The 23,217-nt window shown below is 40.9% G+C and overlaps 1 protein-coding gene across 17 annotated transcripts in view; it reads right to left on the bottom strand.

The window, feature by feature from the left end:
- The window catches only part of DTNA (dystrobrevin alpha), a 174,124-nt gene that overhangs the window by 10,054 nt on the left and 140,853 nt on the right, over positions 1 to 23,217 (bottom strand). For 8 of the 17 annotated variants that reach the window (XM_084282363.1, XM_084282375.1, XM_084282374.1 and 5 more), the window contains 9 exons: positions 18,748 to 18,835; positions 16,634 to 16,737; positions 15,166 to 15,279; positions 11,743 to 11,839; positions 10,242 to 10,259; positions 5,972 to 6,131; positions 3,102 to 3,191; positions 2,237 to 2,405; positions 1,357 to 1,489 (listed from right to left, as the gene is read on the bottom strand). In XM_084282363.1, coding sequence (XP_084138489.1) covers positions 1,357 to 1,489; positions 2,237 to 2,405; positions 3,102 to 3,191; positions 5,972 to 6,131; positions 10,242 to 10,259; positions 11,743 to 11,839; positions 15,166 to 15,279; positions 16,634 to 16,737; positions 18,748 to 18,835 — 973 coding nt within the window. The other 9 variants (XM_084282369.1, XM_084282364.1, XM_084282376.1 and 6 more) reach the window with 5 other exon arrangements.

A 23,217-nucleotide genomic window follows, 5' to 3' on the forward strand; every position in this document is an offset into this window, starting at 1 on the left:
TGGATTAAAAAAAAAAAAAGTGACAAAAAAAACATATCACCCACTGTTGCTTTAGTATATATTACACAACAGTGCTGCTGCTGCTGTCATCGTGTCCAGTTCATACAATGAAATGAGGTCTGGCAGGCTACCCATGAGCCTGTAGCAGACTTAGATAAACAGAACCAAAGAAAAGATTCTTCAAAACTACCTGCAATTTTGATGAGTTTCAATGAACTTTTCCAAGACTAATCCGTCCTAGCAGCTTTACAGAAGATAGTCACAAGAGCTGCCATTTTTTATTAGATCAAGTGCCTGTCAGTCCCAGAATCTTGTCTCCAAAGTGACCAGCAATGGATACTACAGAAAAACTACCATCAACATTCCTGCTCACAAGGTGCTTTCAATCTGATTTCTGTATACCTGATCTCTCAGTGTCTACTGAATCCTTTTTTTAGCTTATTTATACCTTTGGTCTCTGTTACACTCGGTGTTGGTGAGATTCAAATTTTAATTGATCACCACATGGGAAAATACTTATTTTTGCTTGCTTTAAGCCTGTTCCCTAGTAACTGAATTGGGTATGCCCTACTACTGACACTGCTACCAACATTATAGGAAGATATGAATTTTATATTAGGATGTTCCCAGTCAGAATAACTTAAAAACTGGTGATAGTTCATTACACCAGGCAGAAGCAGAGACTGCTGTGCAGACAGGACAGGATATCTACAGAATTCCAACCCCTTCTGGCAAATTAGCTTTTCTTGGACTCTCAAACAAATGCCCTTTGAAAACTTCCTCAGGGGGTGCTTAATGACAAATCCCCAGGCTCCACTATACTAGATGCTTGTTGAATACTCACTCCTCTAGGATATAATTCTTTCCAGACCCTCTCCTCCCCTTACAGATTCTGACAATGACAATGACACACAGACTCTATTTGAGCTTCAGTTCACAGTGATGAACCATTATGAATGTTTTCCATTACTGGAGGAAAACAAAATCTAAATATAGCAAGCTCTCAGCTTAACATCATGAACAAGCCTACGTGGTATGGAGCGCTGAGGTCTAAGTGACCTGGTGGGAGCTGGCAGAGAACAAGCTCAGGGGCAATTCTGGCCCACCTGATGGCCCTGGTAATGTTAAGGACTACTGTCATGTGCCTCAGGCAGTGTGGTCTTCCTGGACATGCACAAAAGCCAGATGCATGCATGGCTGTGGAAGAAAACAGAAACAGTTTTTGGAATGTGTCTGCTTTAGTAATCAAGAAGAGATCACACCCCAGAGCCCAGGAGGGATAAGAAGGGCTCTGGACAGCTCCAGCACCTAACTGTTTCACATTTATGGATATGTATGGGCAGCTCCTTTTCCCACCTGGTATGCCTCATCCTGCAGCTTCTGCTTCAGGTACTCCTCCATCTTCAGTTCATTCTCCAGTTGGCGGACAGAATCATTCTCATAATTTTCATCATCTGCTCTGACAAAGGGGTCTCCATCTTCTGTAACCCTAAAGACAATTATTCATAAATAGCCTCCTGAGATGAATGACATTCAGAATGAATAAAAATTCCTCTTATTGCAAGGTCTGAGGAGAGCAAGATACTTTTACTCCAGCCACATGCATCACCAGTTAATAATTTCCTGGCAGTGGAAAACACTTCTGCTGTTTCCCTTCTCCAGTGGTCTAGTATTGATGAAGTAGACCAAAGGGCATGTCCTGCTGAAGGCATTTTTGGTGTACAACATTATGGAAATGAGTAACGAAAGTCCTCAATAACTGCTTTGAGAGTAAAACAAAGAGTAAGAGGTTGAACCAAAAATAACTGGAAAGATGTCTATTGTCTTAGATAAGATTCAGATTCTAAAAATACACTGGTTTGTTGATCAGTTGAGTTGGTCAACAAAAAGCATTCCGTCTTTGCCAAAAACAACTGCACTTTTTTCAGTGTGTTCCAATAGGCCCCTCACTCTGGATAAGCAGGGATTGGGACTGCAGAATACATTAAGGAGCACAGCTGTCCCATAAAGTCTGCACACCAGGTTGGGTGTGAGACAGCTGAGTCCTGAAGGCATCCTAAGTTCTGTCCTTTTGAGTTTACAGCGCTCACAGCTATCTCATGTTCATAAAGCTCTCCTCACTTGAATTTAGACTTTGAGTGTGGTATTCGAATAGGAGAGAAAATATTGCAGGCTGCTTGTTGCCCTCAGCAGAAATACAAGCGAGATTAGGAAGGCGAGCCGAGCAGTTACCCACATGTCACTGCGCATGGATCCCGTGGCAGCAGCACTGTGGATGTAGCCTGGCTTGCGGGCATGGATCTGAGCGAGGAAAGCCTTCTCGGACGTTGGGGACGGAACGAGGTCATCAAAATGGGTCCGTCCAAATTCAGAATCCACGTTGCTTTCTGTCTCGCTGCCCACCTCTGTGAAGCAAAAGGTGACAGGCGTTTGCATTTAACTTCCACAAGAATAAATATACTCGTCTGTTTCTTTAAGCCTTTCTCTGTCTTCCCTGCTTATGATGATCACCTCCTCACAGCGAGTGCAGTACAATATAGTAAAATGTATTTCTACATAGACCTACAGACCTAATGGTCTCCTTCTCGGGGAGGGACAGAATACTGAAGCTGTTGCTTATTTGGCTTATTAGGTAGGATATTTTTATGAGTACACTACACATTGCATTTTACAACAGATCCTATATATTCCATGTTGAATAAAATTTGTGAAGACAGAAATCTCTCCTCCCTGCCATTTCAACCATCTCTTTAAATGGGAGCTTCTTTTTATGGAACAGGGTGCGATTAGGGTGCTTTGACAGCAACCAACCAACCTCTCTCTCAGGTACCACCATTCCCTGGAAAGGCCATTTCCATATGAAAACAGGAACAAACTTCTCAAGGAGTTTTCATTGTATACAACTGCATGCTTACATCCATGGCTTTCAAATCTCCTCTATTCTGAAGCCATTATTTGGGAATTTTGTTTCTACAAGCATAAAAAAGCTTTGAAACTACATTACACTGCTTTCCTTGTTGGTCTATATACTCCTAACTCCCGTTTTTCTAAACATCTATGAAATGTCCATGTGTTGACCATCCACCTTCAGCCTCACTCACCAGAATTTAGTTCTTTTACCAAAGAAGACATGGTGTTGGTGATTGAATCTGCTGCCACCAGCAAATCATTTCTCAAGTTCCGTCTTGCACCTGAAGCAAGAGACAGACAAAACAGTGTCAGCACTCTTCACAAGACATATGCTTTCCTGTTCAAAGCAGTTTTAACCCTGCTGAAAGCTGCCATTGTGATGATTCAGGGTATCAAAGTCCTTACGAGGGACACGTGCGGAAGAGTTCTCTGCAGAATGTCCTCATTTACTTATGCTCTATGCAAGAGCAGAAGCCTGCCCTCATGCTTCATTTAATCACAATGCCAGATATGTGCAGATTATTCATTGCCATCAAGCTTGCATTTGTGTAGTGACACCAGCAGACCAGGCCTGGAAGATTAAATCCAGCATGAACTCATTTAAAATGTCTGTGGGGGAGGAGGGAAGAAATGAAGTGTTTTCTCTAAATTCTCACTGTTCTGTTTAATGACACCATTATTGCTACATATTTGCCAGCTAATTATGGCAAATGTTGGAGAAACATACTTGACCTCATCAAGACTGATAAGGATTTTCTTCTCTACTCCCTCTCAGCCTCTCCTATAGCTGAAGGATTTTCTTGTATATTTCATAATTTACCCTTTTTTCTTTTTTTAATAAAGGGAGCACTATTGCCTTTCTTAACAGCCCCAGGCTCCTGTTAAACTCTTTCTAATAATGGATCCAGAAGTGCCTCCCTGCTGAACCTGGCAATATTCCCTTAACCATCAATCATGAAAGATTCTTGTGAGCTGCATGAAATACTCCTTCCCTAGGAGGCTGTGGGTAATGCATGCTTCACTCCCTCAGATCCCAAACATAGCTCCTATTGTGGCTGAATAATCAATATATCCCACAGAATCTCTAATCTTCCAGACTGGATTATTCACAAGAACTGGCAGGATTCAAATGCTGTAGATCCTTTAACACAGGCTGAATGCAAAACAATGCATTAAAAAAATTTCCCAAACACTACAGTGTGTTTTTAAATTTTTAATATACCACTTTTAGCAAACGATTCCTGGAATGCAAATCAAAGTAGTTAATCTCTTTCTTACACACACACAGACACTCAGACAGCCACTCCCTCTATAAAGTCTTCTCAGATTTTTATCTCTGAACTATTGCAAACTCTATGGAGGAAAAAAAAAAAAACCACACACAAACACAAGAGAAACAGTGCTTTAACCATGGCTTGTCTGCCTTATGTATACAGAGACAGGTCTCTGCTGGTGCAGTGCAGAACGGAGCATCATACGTCAAGATGTGACAGAATGGCTGGTTTCAAGTTCTTTGGTTCTGACCTCCCCATATCTAGGGAATATGGTAAATAATGACATAAAGCTAGATATTCATCAAATTCTGCAGTTTTGAAATGTGATCACTTACCTTTTTATATTGCTTTTTCTCTTGAACAAAACACATTTATATATTTAAAAGCATTTGCCTGAGGCAGCCTTAGTATTATTTATGGAAATTTTATTGTAGCCACTGTCTTATTTCTCTCAGTCTTAGCTCTGGAAGAAACTGTTCTACAGTATCACAGAGGTTAGTGGTCCACATTTTTTGCCTCTCATTTTTTTCACAGCAGAAAGAAGCAAATTATTTCTTGACTGTTTCTTTTCTCACAGAAAATGAGGTGTCCAGCAGCCTGGTATGTTGGGATTAGGAATTACACCCTAGTAAAACATGCTCAGTACATGAATTGACTAGCACTTTTGTAGAAAGTTCTTGATTGCATTATAGATTCGACCTTGTTGTAAGATAGAGACACACAGTGCCCAGGGAAGTGTAGGGGCAGGCTGCATGAGAGGGCTGAACTGGGTTCTTAGGAACAAATACACATCCACTCTAGCAGGGGTACTTCAGAGCTCCACTTAAATTTGATTTTGTACTACTGAAACAGGACAAAAAATATCCAAGTAAAAGATCTGCAGTGAGGTATGTATTTTAGAAGAAATCAGATTAGAAAAAGAAGGAATATTTCATTCGGGTCACATGGGCTATCTGTTTTCTTTAGCATTCAACATAATAATTTAACCTGTGGCCTTAGAAGTTCAAAACTGTTCAAAATCTATTGCTACTTGACAAGACAGTGGAAAGAGAAATGAGAAACGTGGTGCAGCCTACATCAGCTTTCTAAAAAAGCAAAGGGCTCACTTAGACTTGCAGAACTCAATTCTTGCCTAGTCTAGCCTAGTCTAGATGGTTCTTAGAGACCCAAAGGAAAACAACAAGGGACAACAGCCACAAGCTGCATCAAGAGACATTCAGATGTAAGGACAAAAAAATCACATAACAGCCACGGTCAAACACTGGAGCAGAGTCTGTGGAAGATGCACACTGGGAGCCATCCACAACTCAGGTGGCTGAAGTCCTGAATGATCGAATCTCACTTTGAAGCTGGCTTTCTTGGGGCAGGAGGACATGGTAGCTTACAGAGCTCTTCCTACCTGAACTAATTCTGTGGTTTTATCATCTAGTCTTCATTAAAAAACAAATGCAGTGACAATGCTTTCCTGAGGTCAATAAAAACTCTTCTTATTCTGGTTAACAGGGTACTGATAATGGGCTGACCATCTTCGTTAAAATTCCCTCTAACTGCAAAATCCACTAGTTGGCATCACTGTCCAGGTTGTGCTTACCTGCCTGTCCTGAGAGCAATGTCTGGCAGCTGACAAAGCTGATGTACCATAGTGAGACACGGCTACTCTGGATTTTTTTCTTTTGTTTCATTGCATGCAACTCAGAAACTCAAGCTCATTTAGTCATTAACCACATGAAAAAACAATTCTTAAAATAGTTTCCGAGTACCTCACACAAGCTAATAATGAGACTTACTTTGTGCAAAGGCTTCCTGCACATCTCCTCCCACCCCGGTCAGAGAGTCCTGAGGTGTGTGGGTTGGGGTGGAGCAGGCGGAGGCAGACCTGATGGGCATCGGGATCGGTCGACTGATGGTGTGGCTGGGTGAGGAACGAGGGGACCCTGCCCCTTGGGTCTACAAAACAATCAAACAGTTAAACAGGTCTTTGCGAGAGCCCTCACCCTCAGCTTACAGGCATCATGCTGTTTGTAGATCAGTTGTGCAATGCCAATTCTGCTAAAAGGAATGTACTGAAGTCAGTTGTTTGTTAGCAGACAGCAATGCTCCAGTATAGAAAAATAGTAAGTAGGAAAGCACGAGTCAAAATCTGGCTTCCTCGAAGCATGGGAAAATGTCAGGCAGCTAAATTAGAAAAAAACAATCCAAGTTAATAAACACCAAAGTATAGGCTTGCTCTCTGCCCTCTTCCCTCTCTCACTCCCCAGTTCGCATGCATGTTTGGTAAAACACAACTCATTCGGACTGTGAGAAGGGGAAAGATGCTGGCACTAAAACATCTTCCAGCCTGGGCAAGGACCTGAAGCAGTGCCATTAAGCAAAACTCTGCCGTGCCAGTAGGTCACATCTGTGCCCTCCACCTCCTCGCAGGGGACGTGCATGGCACATGCAACCTCGCGGTCACATCAAGGCTGACACACTCAGTAAGCAATACAGCTTTGTGCGTTTTATTAGGATCTAGAGGACCGTTTTAAGCCACTACTAAACCATACGCTATTAAATTGTTTGCACTACAGGACATACTCAGGCACTCCCAAACCACTGTGGGGACAGGGCAACTTTAAATCTTGTGATGGGTTCAGCTGCTGGAAACTGAAATATTTTAACACCAGTCATATAAAATGTCATGCTGTTAGCACCTCACGGTTAGTGTCATTTAGTTGAAATCCAAGCAGGCTTTACAAACTAATGATAAGTTTTACAAATGCAGCTGGGTGAGCAATACCGAGAGATTCACTTGTGCACGTTTCCCTGACTGCTCCAAAGCCTCCAGGGATGCAGGTCCACGTAAGGAAAAACAAATGCCCAAGCCCACGCCAAGCTACAGACGACTTTTCGTGACTGAAAACCCATCCTCAGTGGAGGACAAGGATGGAGGTGGCTCGAGTGCTTTTAAGCAGCAGCTACAGCATGTGCGCCTGTTTGTTCACAGTGAAAAAGTAACATAAGGGCTGTGTTTCCCTCAGCCCATATCTATTTTGAGAATTTAGAAGGATTTCTTAACTCTTTGATGCCATTTCTTTTGACTTCTGCAGTGGCTGCCACTGCAGCCCAGATAGGGTTTGGCAAATGTATTCTAAAAAAGCCAACAGCAGCCCATAATGGAAGGACTGCAGCACTGCCCTTGAGATTTTTATAAATTCCTGCCCCTATCCATAAATAATGTATCAGAATACTAAGCTATTTGTTCATTTCTACCACCCCTTTCTAAGAGACATTATCACCAGAGAGACATCAAGGGCAAATTAGTTTTATGAGGAATAAGCACATTACTGGTGGGAGAATGGGGGATTTAATACTTAAAATTTCTCTAATGACCAGCTTTAGAACATTTAAATGATGGATAAAAGGGAAGTTGAATATATAAGGGCCAGATGCTCCCCTGTTTCTGGAATCGTCTGTACCCACAGCAGCAGAAATGCAGATCCCTGGTCCACCAGAGGCTGAGCACAAAGCAACCTCGAGATCCTCCACGGTCCTTAGAGGTCGCACTCCCGGCACATCAGGCAGGGGATCTGGGAGCTACAACTTTTTCCTTTCCTTTCATGCCTCAATGCTTCTATGAAACAGATATGCTAAAGAATTTCTTGTTCCCAGCTCCCTCCTTCACTTGCCCTTTTTCCTCAGCTCCCCTTTGCCTTTGATCAGTTCTGGGGAACGCCAACAACAGTGGGAACATTCAGAGAATACGAGAAAAAAGGGACAAATTTTGTTTCCTATAACCAAGTCACATTTCAGGAATGAACTTTATAATAGGCATTTTATTTACTAAAAATAACAGATGCTTGCCAGCACTACTTCACTGGAATTTTCCCACAAGAGAAATGTAAAAGCTGCACACCAGTACTTGGTGTTGTGTTTGCTTTACAGCTAGGGCTGATATCTTATGTGTTTATGACAAACACATTGAGTGTTTACGATAAACAGCACTCTCTTATCTGTAGCACTCAGTTTTTGAACAACTTATTTGGGAAACACTGAGAAATGAAGCACTTTGATTTCCCTGTCCAGCTAAAAACGCCTAACTTTTTGTATTACTTGGGCAACACTGGGCAGAACTGAGGAAGTTGAAATATGAGGATATTAGGGAATTCCTGATTTAAAATAAGCGAATGCTTTAATTATATTTTGCTTAGTTCCAGCTCAGCCCAAGTTTGTGGGATGGGTGTGTTACTAGGACCGGATTTCTGCTTCATGGCTACCAGGAGAAACATGTTTTCCACTGGTGCTAAGTGCCTGCAGCCCGCGGATACGATTAGCAGTGACTTGGTTATCTCAGCAGAGAAATGCAGCACCAAATTGCACCCAAACAAGTCAGCCCCACCAGCTGGAGGGCTAGGGCTTGCTGAGAAAGAAGCTAGCTAGAGCAGCTAGCACCAAAATGTGGATGACTTCAGGTTTTATGCTGCAATTGGTTGCAGCTGTCAGTGCTCTGGTGCTTTCTAGGAAAACCTGTATTTTATTTAATTCGCCATTCCTAGTTAACATACTAAGGATTTTAACATTAACCCTTGCTAGACAGGAGGTTTCCCGTTATTAAGCATCATGCCTGCTTAGGAGAAAAGGCTTGGAGTGCAAACGGGAGCTTTAGTGCATTGCTCCCTCTGCCGGGGCTGAGGAGGGATCACAAACCCGAAAGCTTGTCCCACAGCCTCTTCAGATAGAGAGGAAGCTACGCAGACGTGAAGAACTCATTATCCTTTCTCAAGGAAGGGCAGTAGACAAATAGAAAGTTCATAAGCATTAGGTGATTTGCCAGATGGTTTATTCCAATTGAATTCCTCCAGAAACTAATTGAATCCTGTTTCTCTCAACAGATCATGAAATGGCAGAGTGTAATGGGGATCACTGCATGGAAACTGTGAGTAATTCCAGGGCGTCATCACCTGGTATTCAGCAAGGCTATCACTCTGTGAAGAAAAAATCGTATCTCGTAATAGCCTGAAAATGAGCTCTCCTTCTGCTGTCCGGTGAACATTTCACATGATAGGGAAACTGTTCACGTCGGGAAGTTCTCTTTTCTGAATGGAAGATCTTAGATCTTTTTATACTGATACATGGAATGAAAAAAGATGGCTCTTACACGGAAATGCTATTTGGTCAGATTTTATTTTTTATTTTTGGTGCAACAGACTGATGCTCTACAAAAATCAGCCAAAATGCTAGCTTTATGAAGTTAAGCATTACCTACAAACACTGCATGTTCTTCCATAGACAGAATACTTCAGACTTCTAACAGTATTTCTGCTGATGAGACCAGGAAGAAATGTGTTTTGTTAAAATGCAACATTTTTATTGGAATCAGAAATCAGCTTACTGTCTGAAGAGGCCTTTTTTTTTCCTTTTCTTTTTTTTTTTTTTTTTTTTTTTAGCCTAATATATTTCCAAGATCCATTTCAGCAATAAAAAGCTCCAAACCAACTAAATCTTCTAAAATTTAACATTAATAATACAAATACTTGCTCTTTTTAAATTTAAGTTACAGGAGTCATTTAGCAACTACAATACTGTCCTGAAAACTGGCAGGACTGTTACTATCAGTGGTGGCCATAAAAGATGTGCACACAATGCCCCGACTTTTTTGGATAAAGTGGGATTTAAAAATCAATGTCCTGCTCTAATTTTAAGTCAGTCATATATTTCTTAGAGATCCAAAATTTTCATTACATTTTTAAAATGTTAATTATAGTGGAAGTGTTCTTTAATTCACATTCTAGGTTGGTTTCATTACATATGCTTTGATTTTGTATCTTAAATGTCTGTATATAGAAGGGTGAGAAAAAGATCATGACCCCTTGTAGCCATGGTTCCATGTCTAAGGGGATAAGATGGTTAATTATGAAAGTTACTCCAAGATACTTGAAAATAATGTGTGAAAGAAGTGCAAGATATTAATTTTATTCAAAAGAATATGCACACATTTCAAGCAAAGGAAGTAAAATAAATCACAGGAACATAACCATGTTTAGGAGTTAGTGAGGCCTTCAATAAGTAGGCAACTTATACCTGTTTCAATTCTTCTTCCTAAAGAAAGAGAGGATCAGCAGATTAGATTAGACAGGATGTAAGCAAAGAATAGAAGAAGAAATCTGGAGTAAAGGGTTAAAGCTAAAACTGAGATAGTTGAAAATACGTGTCCAGGTTATGGTCCCGTTTCTGATGACTTTGAAACACCAGAAGAGTGCCAAGTGTGCAGAACACTACTATAACCTCCTGTCTTAAATTCTCTTTGCCCAGGCTGTGCAATGACAGCAAGCTGCCCAGACTGTTAGCTGTAGCTGTGCAGTATTTCATGGATAGAGGGAAAAGTATCTTGTCTACTCTTAGCTCCTAGCAGAGTCGGTTGTTTCTGCTGCTCAGGTGCCACCAAGTCCTGCCCTGTGGCTGCGGAAGACTGTGTCTGAGGAGATGCAAATGACTTAAGGGGTCCAAAATCATTTGATGCAAATACATGTTGCTTGATGGATTTCTGCTAAATTCCCTCTGCTTTTGTCAGTCATGTTTGACCCAAGCTGCATTGAATTTCCATGCACTCACTTTATCTGGCATGGCTGAAAAGAAAACAGGTTCTCATGCCGTTCAGAGTTCCTTCTTCCAATGTGAATTTCTTTCATTGTCTATCCTGAGGCACATCAGGTAAGATGGAGCTGGACTCTAATAAAGAGACATTTTCCATATTACCCTAGCCTTTCCTAAAAGTGCATGTGTGTTTCGATATCTCAGTTTTTAAGTGAGGCCCTTTCTTGAGGCATGATTCATCTTTTTAGCATGGGCTTATTTCTGTGTTTATGAAAATGATCAGGTGTTTTTGGGGAAGCATCTCTAAAATCAAATAATTAATTGTGGTTGTCAAACAGCATGTCTGACTGAACTAGCCATGGAATGGGCAAATTAAAGGAACCTGTAAAAACAATTCCCTACTGTCAGCTGCAGTAAGTAGTAGTGTACAGTGCTGAGCTGTTTTTCTCATGGATATTAGTTATCTCATTTTATATGTCATTATGTTTCTTTTCTGGTTCATTTCTTTCTATGTTTGATGTCCTCAACAGAGAAAATGGTGAAGACACCTGAAACCAGGCCACAAAATATTTTGTGTTCAGACATTACTGAATGGCCAATGCAGACTGATAGCCTAAAGTCCAGAGATGCTGTCAAATCCTTCTGCAAATGAGCAAAACAGGACTGCATTTCATCATGCTGCAATATTATGCAAAGGACTGTATTATTTACTCCACAGTACGGAGTCTGTCTCGACTGTTCCATCCACTTAGCAGTAGATGACAATGACAATGTGGTGTTATTGCAAGAACAACATCATCTAAACATCATTTGAAAGCCCTGAATTTAAAGACCAAAGAAAAAAAATATAGATAGGGAAGATCACAAGGCCAAGTTTTATGGGTGGAAATAGTCAAATTCTGCAGAATTCTGCACTCATCTCTCCTCCCTCTCCTCTCTTGCTTTGCTCTGCCCTTCCTCCTTGGTAGTACCAAGTGTAGCTCCTTACCTTCAGCAGTTTCATGAGGCCTTCTAACTGAGCCATCAGCTCCCTTCGGCTTTCCTGGAGAGCAGACATCCTTTGTTCCAGCTCGTCTTTCCGCTGTCTGAGAAACAAGCAGATACGATCAGAGCTTATCCTTCAGCCTCAGCAGCTTTTAACTGCCTCATTTCCCCAGCACGACCATGAGATATAAGTCTGTCTATGGACTGCAGGAAAGCAAACATGCTGTAAGAGTTCAGTGCCTAGAAAGCAGGGCTACGTGGAAGCTATGGAGTTCCCTTATACTGAGAGTATTCATGGGACTGAGTACAGTGATTAGGAAACAGACAGACACTGACACAGACCCTTCTCCAAAGAGCAAATGAGGTTCACATTTGTATATATTTTCCCTTGTGGGAATGCCTGGCAGTGATTTCATCTTTTGTCCTTGAATCTCTCTAGTCAATAACCTCACTAACTGTCAGGAGAAATTAAAGCCATGCCCTGAAGGACAGGAAATTGCAGCAGGGGCACTGCATAGGGTAAGATACAAGAGAATCTAAGAGAGTTCAGAAATTCATCTAGAAAACACAGTGAACTGTGTTTATTTCTGTTTTTTTTCCCCACAAAGCAAGCATAAAACTATCACATAATGAAGCTATAATTGCTTGAAAATAGCTCTTTAGTCTTTAAGTCCAGTGCTAGTCCCTTGACAGTGTGAACACTGAGCCACCCCCTGTGTGACAGCCAGCCTGTGTCCTCTTCACTGGCAACAGCTTTGATTCTGCACAGCCCCAGTGCACCAGAGGGATGTGCAGCTCTTGCACATGTTCCAACATTTCCACATTGTGTGAGAGGTCCCCAAATGAATACAGAATGGAATTGTTGCTCCCTGGAAGCCGTGCTGGAATTAAAAATACCACATTTTTATGAAAAAATGTATATTGGGTGTGTTTTATGCCCTACTGTGTTGCAAATAAAATAAACCACTATGTCATTAACCTTGTACTACCTGTGAAACGTGTTCTTTTTCTGAAAGGCCTCACCTTGAATATTCTGTGCTGTTCTGCTCTCCACAATATAAAAAGGATGTTAAGGTCCTTGAAAGTGTCCAGATGAGGGCAACAAAGCTGGTTAAAAGAGCTGGGACATGTCCTGTGAGGAGAGGCTGAGGGTGCTTGGATTGTCCAGTTTGGAGAAGAGGAGGCTGAGAGGTGACCCCACTGCTCTCCGCAGCTCCCTGCTCTGCTCTGCTCTGCTCTACTCTACTCTACACGAAAGAGGACCAGAATCCACAACACTAAATATGTTTACTATATTTAAGGAAATATGAAACCCGGATTTTGAGCCTTCTATGCACATTGTGTGAGCAGTTGCTGATATAAACACTACAGATACATACCGCTCATGTGCGCTATCGCTCACCTATATATTAGGATCAGATAGTAACACTGCTAGGCTGTATTACTCTTCTGGAGGATTATTTTCTGCTACAAATTGTCTGTCTTGGACCTTCTTTTCCAAGCATGCAATGGTTGGAAATGCTGTGAATTGTACAAAAGCAACTGAGTTTAAGAAACTGCTAATCAAAATAAAATACTGATGTAATTCAAGGTGGCATGTCCTAACACATACCTTTGTTGGGTTTAGATTCATTCTATATGGAGAGAGGACCTAAGCAGTGTACAATGTACAGGCCACTCCTCTGACAGCAAGTATTGATTCAAGCCCCCAGATCTGTGGGTTAACAGATGTAGATCAATGCTGCTCTTCTGAGTCCTGCTGTTTTACATATGAGCAGCCTTATCCCATGTTAAGTGTATAGGAATTTGAGTTTTTGCCAAAATTCAACTGAACATCAAAAGCCAATCATTTACCTTTCAACTGGTGAACGTGTTGGAAGATACGCAAAGAAGCACAGACCCATTAAAAGTTATTTGCTGACTCTGACACCGCATATTAAATCAGAAATGATACCATAATTGGGGAACTCAGCATCACTGCCCTAGGGACATCCCATGTCAGGAAATTTAAATAAGGTTATTATGGTTTTAATATGTGTAGCAAAATTGAAAAGATGTAAAATTAAGCAATCTGCTAACACTGCACAATCATTTGATGTTTCTTTTTTTAAGTATAATGAATTTTATTTGTCAACTACATAGAAAGTTGATCTTCTAAACCTGCTTAAAATAGACTTCAAGCTTGATGCACAGAAGGAACTACATTATTAGTATATTTTGTGCAGTGCATGCATCTTCATCACATTCAGTTTTCTATCTTAAACTCTCACAGAGTGTCACTTACCTGTAGATATCTAGGAGCAATTATTTACATACTAAAATCACACATAGAAATTAAGAAACCAATTTGGTTTTAGATTGGAAAGCAAATGTAATTATTTGTGAAACAGAAAAATATTTTAGCGTGGAAAACAGTAATAAAACTATACAGTATTTCTAAATAAAGAATTTGGCATAATTTCTTACAGTTACTTTCTTCGGTTATGAATTAGGCCACAAAAATATCACTAGCATGAGGAGGAAGAAACTAAGTGGCCAGAAATTTTCTCTAGTCTTCTCATAAGAGAACTGCTGTTTGGGAAGGAGGGGATAAAATTTATCTAGTATTGTGCCACTGGAAAGAAATTATTTACACTCTGTTCTCCATATACATGAAGTGATCTGAATAGCTCTTACTTGACTCTCAGCCTGGCTCTCACAACATGAATCAGGACTTAGAGGCAGCCTACAGATCTGTGCCAATGACAACTGTTCTTCAATGTGATATATATGGCAATCAGAATACCCATGTAGAGAATCCCAATTAACATGCAGATACATCTGTATCAATGTTTTTAGCTTGGTGGGGTAATGGGAGGAATGGTTCTCTAAATCTTCAGCTGCTGCAGATGATGTTATTCCTCCCTCCTCACATGGCACAGACCATAATGCTGCAGCCTGGTTGTGTACCGTGAAGAGAACTGACCTCTCCTTTGAGTTCAATGCATGGGGGAATTTTCCAAAAATTAACGTCTAATTCTGGCTGTATTCTCATGTAACTCTGTATTTACTTCAGCATAAATGAGAAGTCTTTGTAGAAGCATTTGTTCTGACAGAAGAACATTTTTCCCCATATGATTAATGGCATTTGGACAAGGCTGTGGGGACCTATTCCAAACGACCTAAGGGCCTAACTCTGCAAACACTAATGCACAGGCTTAATTTAATGTAGATGAGTAATATGTGAGATTCCTCATGCATGCTGCTTAAAGCATAAGCTTAATTACTTTTAGGACTACAGCCTGCACTGAAATGGGAGAAAAAACACACAATGTGCTATTTACTTAAGAAAGCTCCCAGAAGTGTAAGCAAGGTTTATCTCGTATTTCTTCCCTTTTTGTTGTAAGCCTGGCCTCAGGAATGGCCTCAGGAACTGCTGTGCACTTACCTCAGGAGCCGGAGCTCTGCCAGGAGAGTAGGATTTTGTTGTGCCTTCTCCGGTGTGGGCTGAGATGCTTGCTCGTGCTCAAGTCGCAGCCTCTGGATCTCCTGTAGGATTTCTCTTGGGGATGGGAACAAGGAGAATACTGCAAGTCAGTCACTGACCACAAGACCTGCTCACTACACATCACTAGAGGAGAAAAAGTATGACTGTATGTACCTCTTCACCAACACGGATTCAGTGACTGAGCTCTAACCAACAGAAGAAGCCCTCAGCACTGGGATATTTTTTCAATAAACTTTTAGGGTTTCACCACAAAAGGGAAGTATTTCTTCCAGACCCCCAAACCTAGAGGTAGATATGAAATAGCTATATGCTTAATTAAATTGCTCCCTTCTATTTCTTCCCAGGAACATCTCAAGCATCCCATGAACTTAGTAAAAACTAAATTAATATCCGTCAAAATATTTCACACTTAAAAAATACTTGTGAAGTAAGTACAGATCTGAGAGCGGTCATCAGTGCACGGAGAAGCACTTTAATAGGACTTGTTACTACTGGCACACCAGCCCTGGAAGACTGTCAAAATGATAACACAAAGCTTCACAGCAGAAGGTTGAAACCTTTGTGATTTTTTTCTCTCCTTCGCAGCGTGCTGGGTACCAGACGGTCAGGAGGCGGACTCAAACTATGAAAGACAAATCAAGGCTGGAGCCGGTGGCTCATTACACTGTGACAGAAGGCAGTGCAGGGTTTGCAATAGGAAACCATCTGGTTTGGGCTGTCCTCTCTTTTACAGTCCAGCAGTAAAAGCAGAGCTGTGCTGTCATACATTTCATGACATCAGGCAGCCTGATACCTCGGGCCAGATCCTCTGCTGATAACACAGGGGTGTCACTCCTTTTTTTGGGGCTGCTAGACCATTTCTCCTGGGGACTCTCCCTCAGTCTCAGTTACATCTGTAGCGAGTGACCTATTCCATCAGCACCCTCACGTGCTGCTAACCTTTCTGCAGACCTTTCTCAGGCAGTCTGTGTTCTGGGGAGCTTTAATCATCTTCTTCACAAATAAAAGCAGGGGAGCATATCATTACCAGGATGACTGATCCTTTTATCATTTCATGTTATAGTTCTACAGAGGATCCAACTCAAAATTAATCTGGTTTAGAAAAAGGACAGGCTTTTTTTATTAAAAAAAAAAAAAACACTCTTCTAAACAACAGCTGCAAACAATAAAGTATCAATGATTACATCATGTCATTTAACACTACATTCATGAAAACTCAGGGTGGCTGGGGATCTCAAAGCCTTTGTCGTGTTCTGTGGAGCTTTCTGTGCCCTGTGCTTTTTTGGGGGGGATGTGTGTGTGTGTTTAAGTACATTGCACAGAATTAGGTGATAATAAATGGCAGGGAGCAAACAGACATACACGATATATGGGACTGAACAAAACCAGGCACTTTGTGGATGCTTACCGGTTTTTATTCTCCAGCTCGGCAATCAGCTGCCTCTGCTGCTTGTTCGCATCAATGGTGAAGGAGATGTCTGCTGCCCCTCTCTGCTGCCCCTGCTGCTGCTGCTGAAAAAGAGAGGCTGTGCTGAGGAGGGAATGGCCAGCACGCACCCACACGCCCAGTGCAGGGCCAGGCTGTGAGACCTGCTCACAGGACATGCAGCACCAGCCTTACCTATGTGGCAAGGAGAGCAGCCACGTTTTGGCTCACACCAGCGCGGCTCTAATCCTAGTAAAAGCAGCGTAAGCACTACCATAAATAAGACTCGGTGTTTACCATCCTGTCATTCATCACATCTTCTAGGAGCTTTCTTTGAGACAGTTGTAAAAATGCTTAATCCCACCCATCTGAAAACCGAGGGAAGAGCACTGGTGCAGGCACTGCCATTAACACAGCTCTTCTCTTTGATACTGCAGACTAGAGGAGGGCACTGAAGGAAAATCACCTTCCTTCTCCAGAAAAAAGAGGTTATGTTTTCCATTTCAGTGATGCTTCCTTCCCTCAGAAGCAGGGTTTTTCTTTCTATTTGAAAGATTTATACCCTGGTTTCAGTCTGGCTATTTGGCCCATTTGGCCAAGTCTTCCCATATGTTCTGGTGATACTTCCAAAAAGCTCATCCTCCAGTTCTGCAGATACAACAGAACCTTTTCTATTTTTTTCCCTAATAAAATTAAGTGGGAATCAAATTATTTCTTGCCAAACTAGGCAGTGCTCACTCTGGCTTTATTGCACTATGCTCTTTTTTCAATATTTTCAGCAATAGCCAAATACTGGTTTCTTTGCTCACACCAGTTTTTCAGCATTGGATCAATGACAACGAAGAGCAAGAATTAACAAAGCCATATAAAGTTTTGTAACTTTCAAAGATGTCCAGTTATTTCTGACTCTGATGTGAAAGACTCAGACACTGAAGATTACTCTGCTGAGCTACTGCTGCCATCTGAGTGTTTCCTGCTGTAACAGGCCTGTGCGGTGGAAGTCCAGAGCCCAACTCTATGTGATGCCAGGCACCTCCTGCAGCAATGGACCCTCAAAAAGGGTGAGGAAACACCTCAGTACTAACCTTTGTTAGCACTACCTGTGGGGAAACAATGCGTGGCTGTAACTGCTTAGCATTTTTTCTTCTGTGCATACATTTTCCCATTAATGTTCCAACCACCAAGGGGGGCAGTGCATAAAGAACTGATATGTGCTGATGGATGTGAGAAATCGTGCGTGACAGACGGCTGCACGGGGCCATGGGTTCAGCTTCGCTGCCTTCACTTGGGCTGGCTGGGACTCAGCGCTTTCACGTGACGAGTGCTGCCTGATTTCACCCTTTCAATTGACCCTGCAGTGTAAATCTCGGTGTGAAAGTATGCTTCCTGACATCTTGGACCGGCTGCCTTTCACTTAACTATCATTTATGGTTCCTTGTTCTACCAAATGTGCTGAGATGGAAAAAAGTAACTAAGGCTGACCTTATTTATGCCATTTAAGATTTTATATACTTCGATTGGGTTCCTGCTTTCCTCTCTCTTATTCCTGAACATGGTTAGCGAGGTTTTAGCCTGTCATCACCTTCTGTCTTGAGATACATAGAGCAGAATAATCATTGCTCTGAAATGAAAATGGGAGCTGGGGCTAATGCAGTGGGTCATTACAGTCATCCTGCTGAAGATCACTCTTAAAAATCCTCAGCACTTAGGGCCCCAGTGGCTGTGATATTTGAACTAAAGAGCAAAATGGATTCATCACCCTGTTTTTCCACTGCAGTAAATCATTAACCTTTAGCCCAGGCTTGTCCAGACAGTATTTTCCAGTCTTGCTTGAGTTCAAGATGTCAGATTCTCTTTGCTGTAGTTGTTTAAATACCGGTACATTATTATATAGATTATACACATTAGTACGTGGATTCTTTGGTTTAAATGGCCTGCATAAAAGTGTTATTCCAGAAGTGTAACAACATGCGATGCAAAGGATAGGGAAAAATAATCCATTAATCACTGAGATTGTCAGATGTAATTTCCCTGATCTTGCCAAGCCCCAGGAACATGACATAAGGAAAGCACCTTCCTTTAATTAAAACACTTACTGATGAAGAAGTTTCTGCTGCCAGCCTTGCTGCATACCTGGCGATCAGCTTATGCTCTTCATCCAGGCGACTTGCGCTGTCGAGCACGCTGCTCGGGGTGTGGAGGGGAGGGAGGGAACACACGTTAATGCACACTACACAAGGCAATCTCTCTGTCACGCTGTCCACTCACACACCCTCGTTACAGAATTTAGAAACAAAGCATCACCAACATGTTTAAAACAGCAGGTGTTAATTGAGCCAGGGGGGGAAGTGGGAGGGTAAATGCCCTGGGGGGTCAGCTCTAGGGGCCAGGCAGCACCTTCCTTTTGGGAGAAACAGCATGGTCTGCATGGCCAGGGCCAAGGGCCATGCAAGGTATATCTCCCAGACTACTGTGCCCACAGAGGGGTGGAAGGTGGTCCAAAACACCAGTCAGTGTCTGGTTTTACTTCTCAGCAATGTCTCACCTAGAAGAGGGATTGCTTTTTGGAGAACAGATTAGTGGGAACCTCAGTGTTTCCTGTGGACAACTTCAGAAGCTTTGCCAAGTTGACAACAGAAAACACTACCTAGAGCAGTTTTGCATGGCACTTACCAAGGTCTCACAGACCACTTTAGAATCCAGGAACTTATAATCTGACTCTTTTATTCTCATATTCTTGATATTTAGGAGTAAGACCTCAGAGAATCACATAAGGGTGCACTGCAGATCCCTTAAATGTGGATGACTTAAATGCAGAAGCCTACTCATGCTGCCGAGATGCAAGAGTTTACCAGCACACACTGCAAAGACACTGCTTTGGTCACACGTAGAATCACCATAAAATTGCTAATGAAGTCTAAGAACTTACAGCAAGTATGCTGAATTCCTTTAAAATATTGCATCTTACTACAATTTGTTTTCTAACAATATCAAAGGCAAGTACCCCTCACAGGTTAATCCCTTGCCAGCTGTCCTTAATTTAAATGGAGTTTATTATTAAGTCAGAAGAGCAGGAAAAAGATAATGCAGTGAGAACCTTTGCCATTTCTAAATATTTAGAAGTTTGCAGAGAACCACCAAAATGAATAAAAAGGACAAAAACAAAAGCATGAGGAGGGCTTAGCTGCTCCCAGACAATCCTGGGATTTAGAATCCTACATTGCATGATGCCTACTATATACATGTACAAGAGAAAAAACGAAGCCCACAACAAAGCCCAAACGAAGGGGAAAAGAATGTTTTTGCTGTGTGGAATATGTGACAGCCCAGCAGATGATCCCAGACAGAGGCAAGCCTGCCCTCTCTTCTTATGGCTTGGAAATTTTGTGATGTTTCAGTTGAAGGGAGACAGGCACATGCCTCCCCACCCATGTGCCAATTAGGGCATGCAGCTGGTTGCTTGAGAACAAGCTTCACATCTCAAAGGAGTGCACAAAACAAGGGTTAGTTTGGGTATGTTCCTCTTCTTCTTCTATTTATTTTTTTTATCTAAATGTTATACTTTGAACCTGAAAAGCCTGACAGATGAAAATAGCACAGAGATATTTTTCAGCAAAAAGTTCTGCTTCTGAAGAATCAGCATCTATAAAAGAAAAAGGAAGTATTTCTCCAAAAATACTCAGTGAGTTCATATCCCCAGCTACCTCAGAGGAATACAGCGTGCATCTTTCGGTTGGCTTGATTAAGTCCACTGGGATTTAGAAGTTATGTTTGAAAGATGAGTAGTGGTTGATATTCATTGATCATTAAACTAAAGCTGGGAGTTGTGTGGATTTGTTATGATTTGCTGAGGTAAGGGGAAAGAGACAAACATCATTCTTCTCTTATTCTGACAATAACCTGTGAGACTACAAACATGAAGCTTCAAAAAACAGTAAAGCTATGAAAAGTCAGATACAGAGATGTTCTGTGTAACCAAAGCTGGTGCAACAGACTGCACAGAAGACTTTTGGTGATAGACAAACACAGCCTTTTTGGCTGTTTAACTTATTTTATTACATAAATAGCTTAATTCTATTCTTACTCAAAGTCTTGTAGGATGACAATGTACAACTGATTTACTTTCTGAAAAGACCCAAGCTAAAGATGTTTTTCTAAACTTTCTAAATCTATCACAGCCATGCTTCTTACATACTCATGCCTGCTGTAGTGATCTGTCATCCAGGGAAAGACAGGGGGAAGCAGCTCTTACAGACACACAAAATCATGCAAACCAGGTAATTAGGATTAATTTCATCACAATACAATTCATTTTTAATTTTTCCATAATGATGAGAGCTGTCCTAACAGATGGCTGTGAAAACAGCAAGCACTGAGCATCAATTCTTTTTACAGCTATGTGCAACTGTATTACCCACCCTGGAAAAATAATGGATTATGGTTCCTCTTGCTGGCGTAACATAATCTACAACGTAGTCCTGGGATGTGAGCTAACCCCTGAAACAATGACTTTACTGAAAGAATCAAGCCTCTGCAGCTCTTTTATTTTTACTTGCTATTATGTCTTTGATATACATTTATGTGTAGGTGGATGTCATAAAATAGATGTAGCAGTGCATAAAATTTGGTTTATGAATGCCAGAAATCACTGGCCCCAAAGCTTTGTAAATTAAATCTCTATGTCTGAGATAAATTTAATTCTGAAATGTACCTATTCTGTGTGATCATTAAGCAGAGAGGTATGTACAGCAGCATTAGCCTCAGATGCCAAGCCTTTTATGTCTCTGATTTCTGGTTTGCCATAATTCACTTTTGTTTTACTTCAGCAACTTCATGGACAATGATACAGTGAAATACACACAAGCTTTAAAATATGAATACGTGTGTAGAATTTGGGATGCTGCAGAGAACCTTTCAGGCATACTTTTGAAATAAATTAATCTTTTTACACAAAAATAATCTGCCAATGATCTTTCTTTTCTAAAAAAAAAAGTTAAACAATGTTTTAACACTGCTTCTCCATTAGTTACCATTTCTTTAAAGACCTTATAATTATTAGCAATATTGGTCTGGTGGAATTATTAGCATTCAAATGTTGGATATCCAATATTTGCTTTACAATAGGTGTTCTTTTTTAGGCTTTTGTTGATTTGTATAATATATTACAGCCTAAAGGAGGTCCATGAAAAAGGATCTTAAAACTCCAAGTAAAGGATCAATAAAATGATAGTGTGTGAAAAGAGGAGTGACACCCAAGGACCTTAGCTATTTCTCATGCTTCAGATGCGTCATATTAGCCAGTTCTGCAGTACAAGCCCAGCACTAGGTGATATGGATGGTCTCTGGCAAAATATGTCATCACTGGTTTGAGAAGTCTCAGAAATGCCACTCTCTCATTAAAGTTTTGCAGTAGGGCAATCAGCATGGGCTGCATGGTGTGCTCTTATTCTACTGAATTTAAACTTTCACTGAGTAAATAAATAAACGAATAATTCGTTATGAAAAGTACTGCAAAAATAAAGGGTAGGTTTCTAAACATCTGGGCTACAAGAACAATGTCATAATAACAACCCAGTAAATGTATTTACCTGTGACGTGTCCAAAATTGTTCTGCTTTTAAGGCATTTTAAGCTGCGACATATCATCTGAGCTCTCTACTATTGTTAAATTGCAATTTCCTTTAGAACCACCTAGATTTTACCATTGAAATGTTGGTATCACTCAGGTATGCAGATATAACCAGAGAAATTAATTCCACTCAAGAGAGCCCACTGTCTATACATTTCCTCTGTAATCAGCATCTCTGATTTTTTTCCTCTTTCAATGGAAGACTTAGTATAAATCCAGCTCAAGTATTTTGAAGCACACGAAGCTCTGAGCTGCCCCGTAGATTTGCTTTACGTCCTCCACAGCTATCTCAAAGAGAGAGACCTGCCTTCCTAGCTAGCTAGCTGTTTTGCACACTCGTGTAAAAAACGTCTTTGAAAACAACATGGAATACCACGGCGCTTTTATAGTACAGAAGTATGACTCACCATACTACTACAGAGTATAACAAAAAAGTATTTTATCTTTATCTGCAACTGAAAAGAAAGACTGAAATACGTGAAATTAATATTCAAGACTAAGTAGAATCTCTTACTTGTGTGAACAAAAAGGAAAACAATTTGCAGTTAAAAGATTTTCCCCTCCTCCCCCCAAAATTAGTCCCTAAAAATGAACTAAATTAAATATCAGGTATTGGTTTTGCACTTTAAGATTAAAACAAGCAAAACATCTGCTTAAGGGGTGCTATTTTTACCTATACAGTTACTATAAATACTAAGTTAGTCCTTCTCTTGCTTCTTAATTTGCCCTGGAGTACCGGATTCTAAAAAACCCTGATGAAGCTTATTAGCCTGTGAAGGATGGAAAGGAAAACTTGTACTTCTAATTCCAGTATTAACTAACTGCAGATGAAAGACAAAGATAAGCACTGAAAATTAATTTAAAAGATCAAATATGAATACTAGATACACTTTAAAAAAAGGCACACGCACACAACAATAATACTAACTGGGGTATAG

The sequence above is a fragment of the Netta rufina genome, assembly GCF_964035555.1.
Source record: "Netta rufina genome assembly, chromosome: 2".
NCBI lineage: Eukaryota > Metazoa > Chordata > Aves > Anseriformes > Anatidae > Netta > Netta rufina.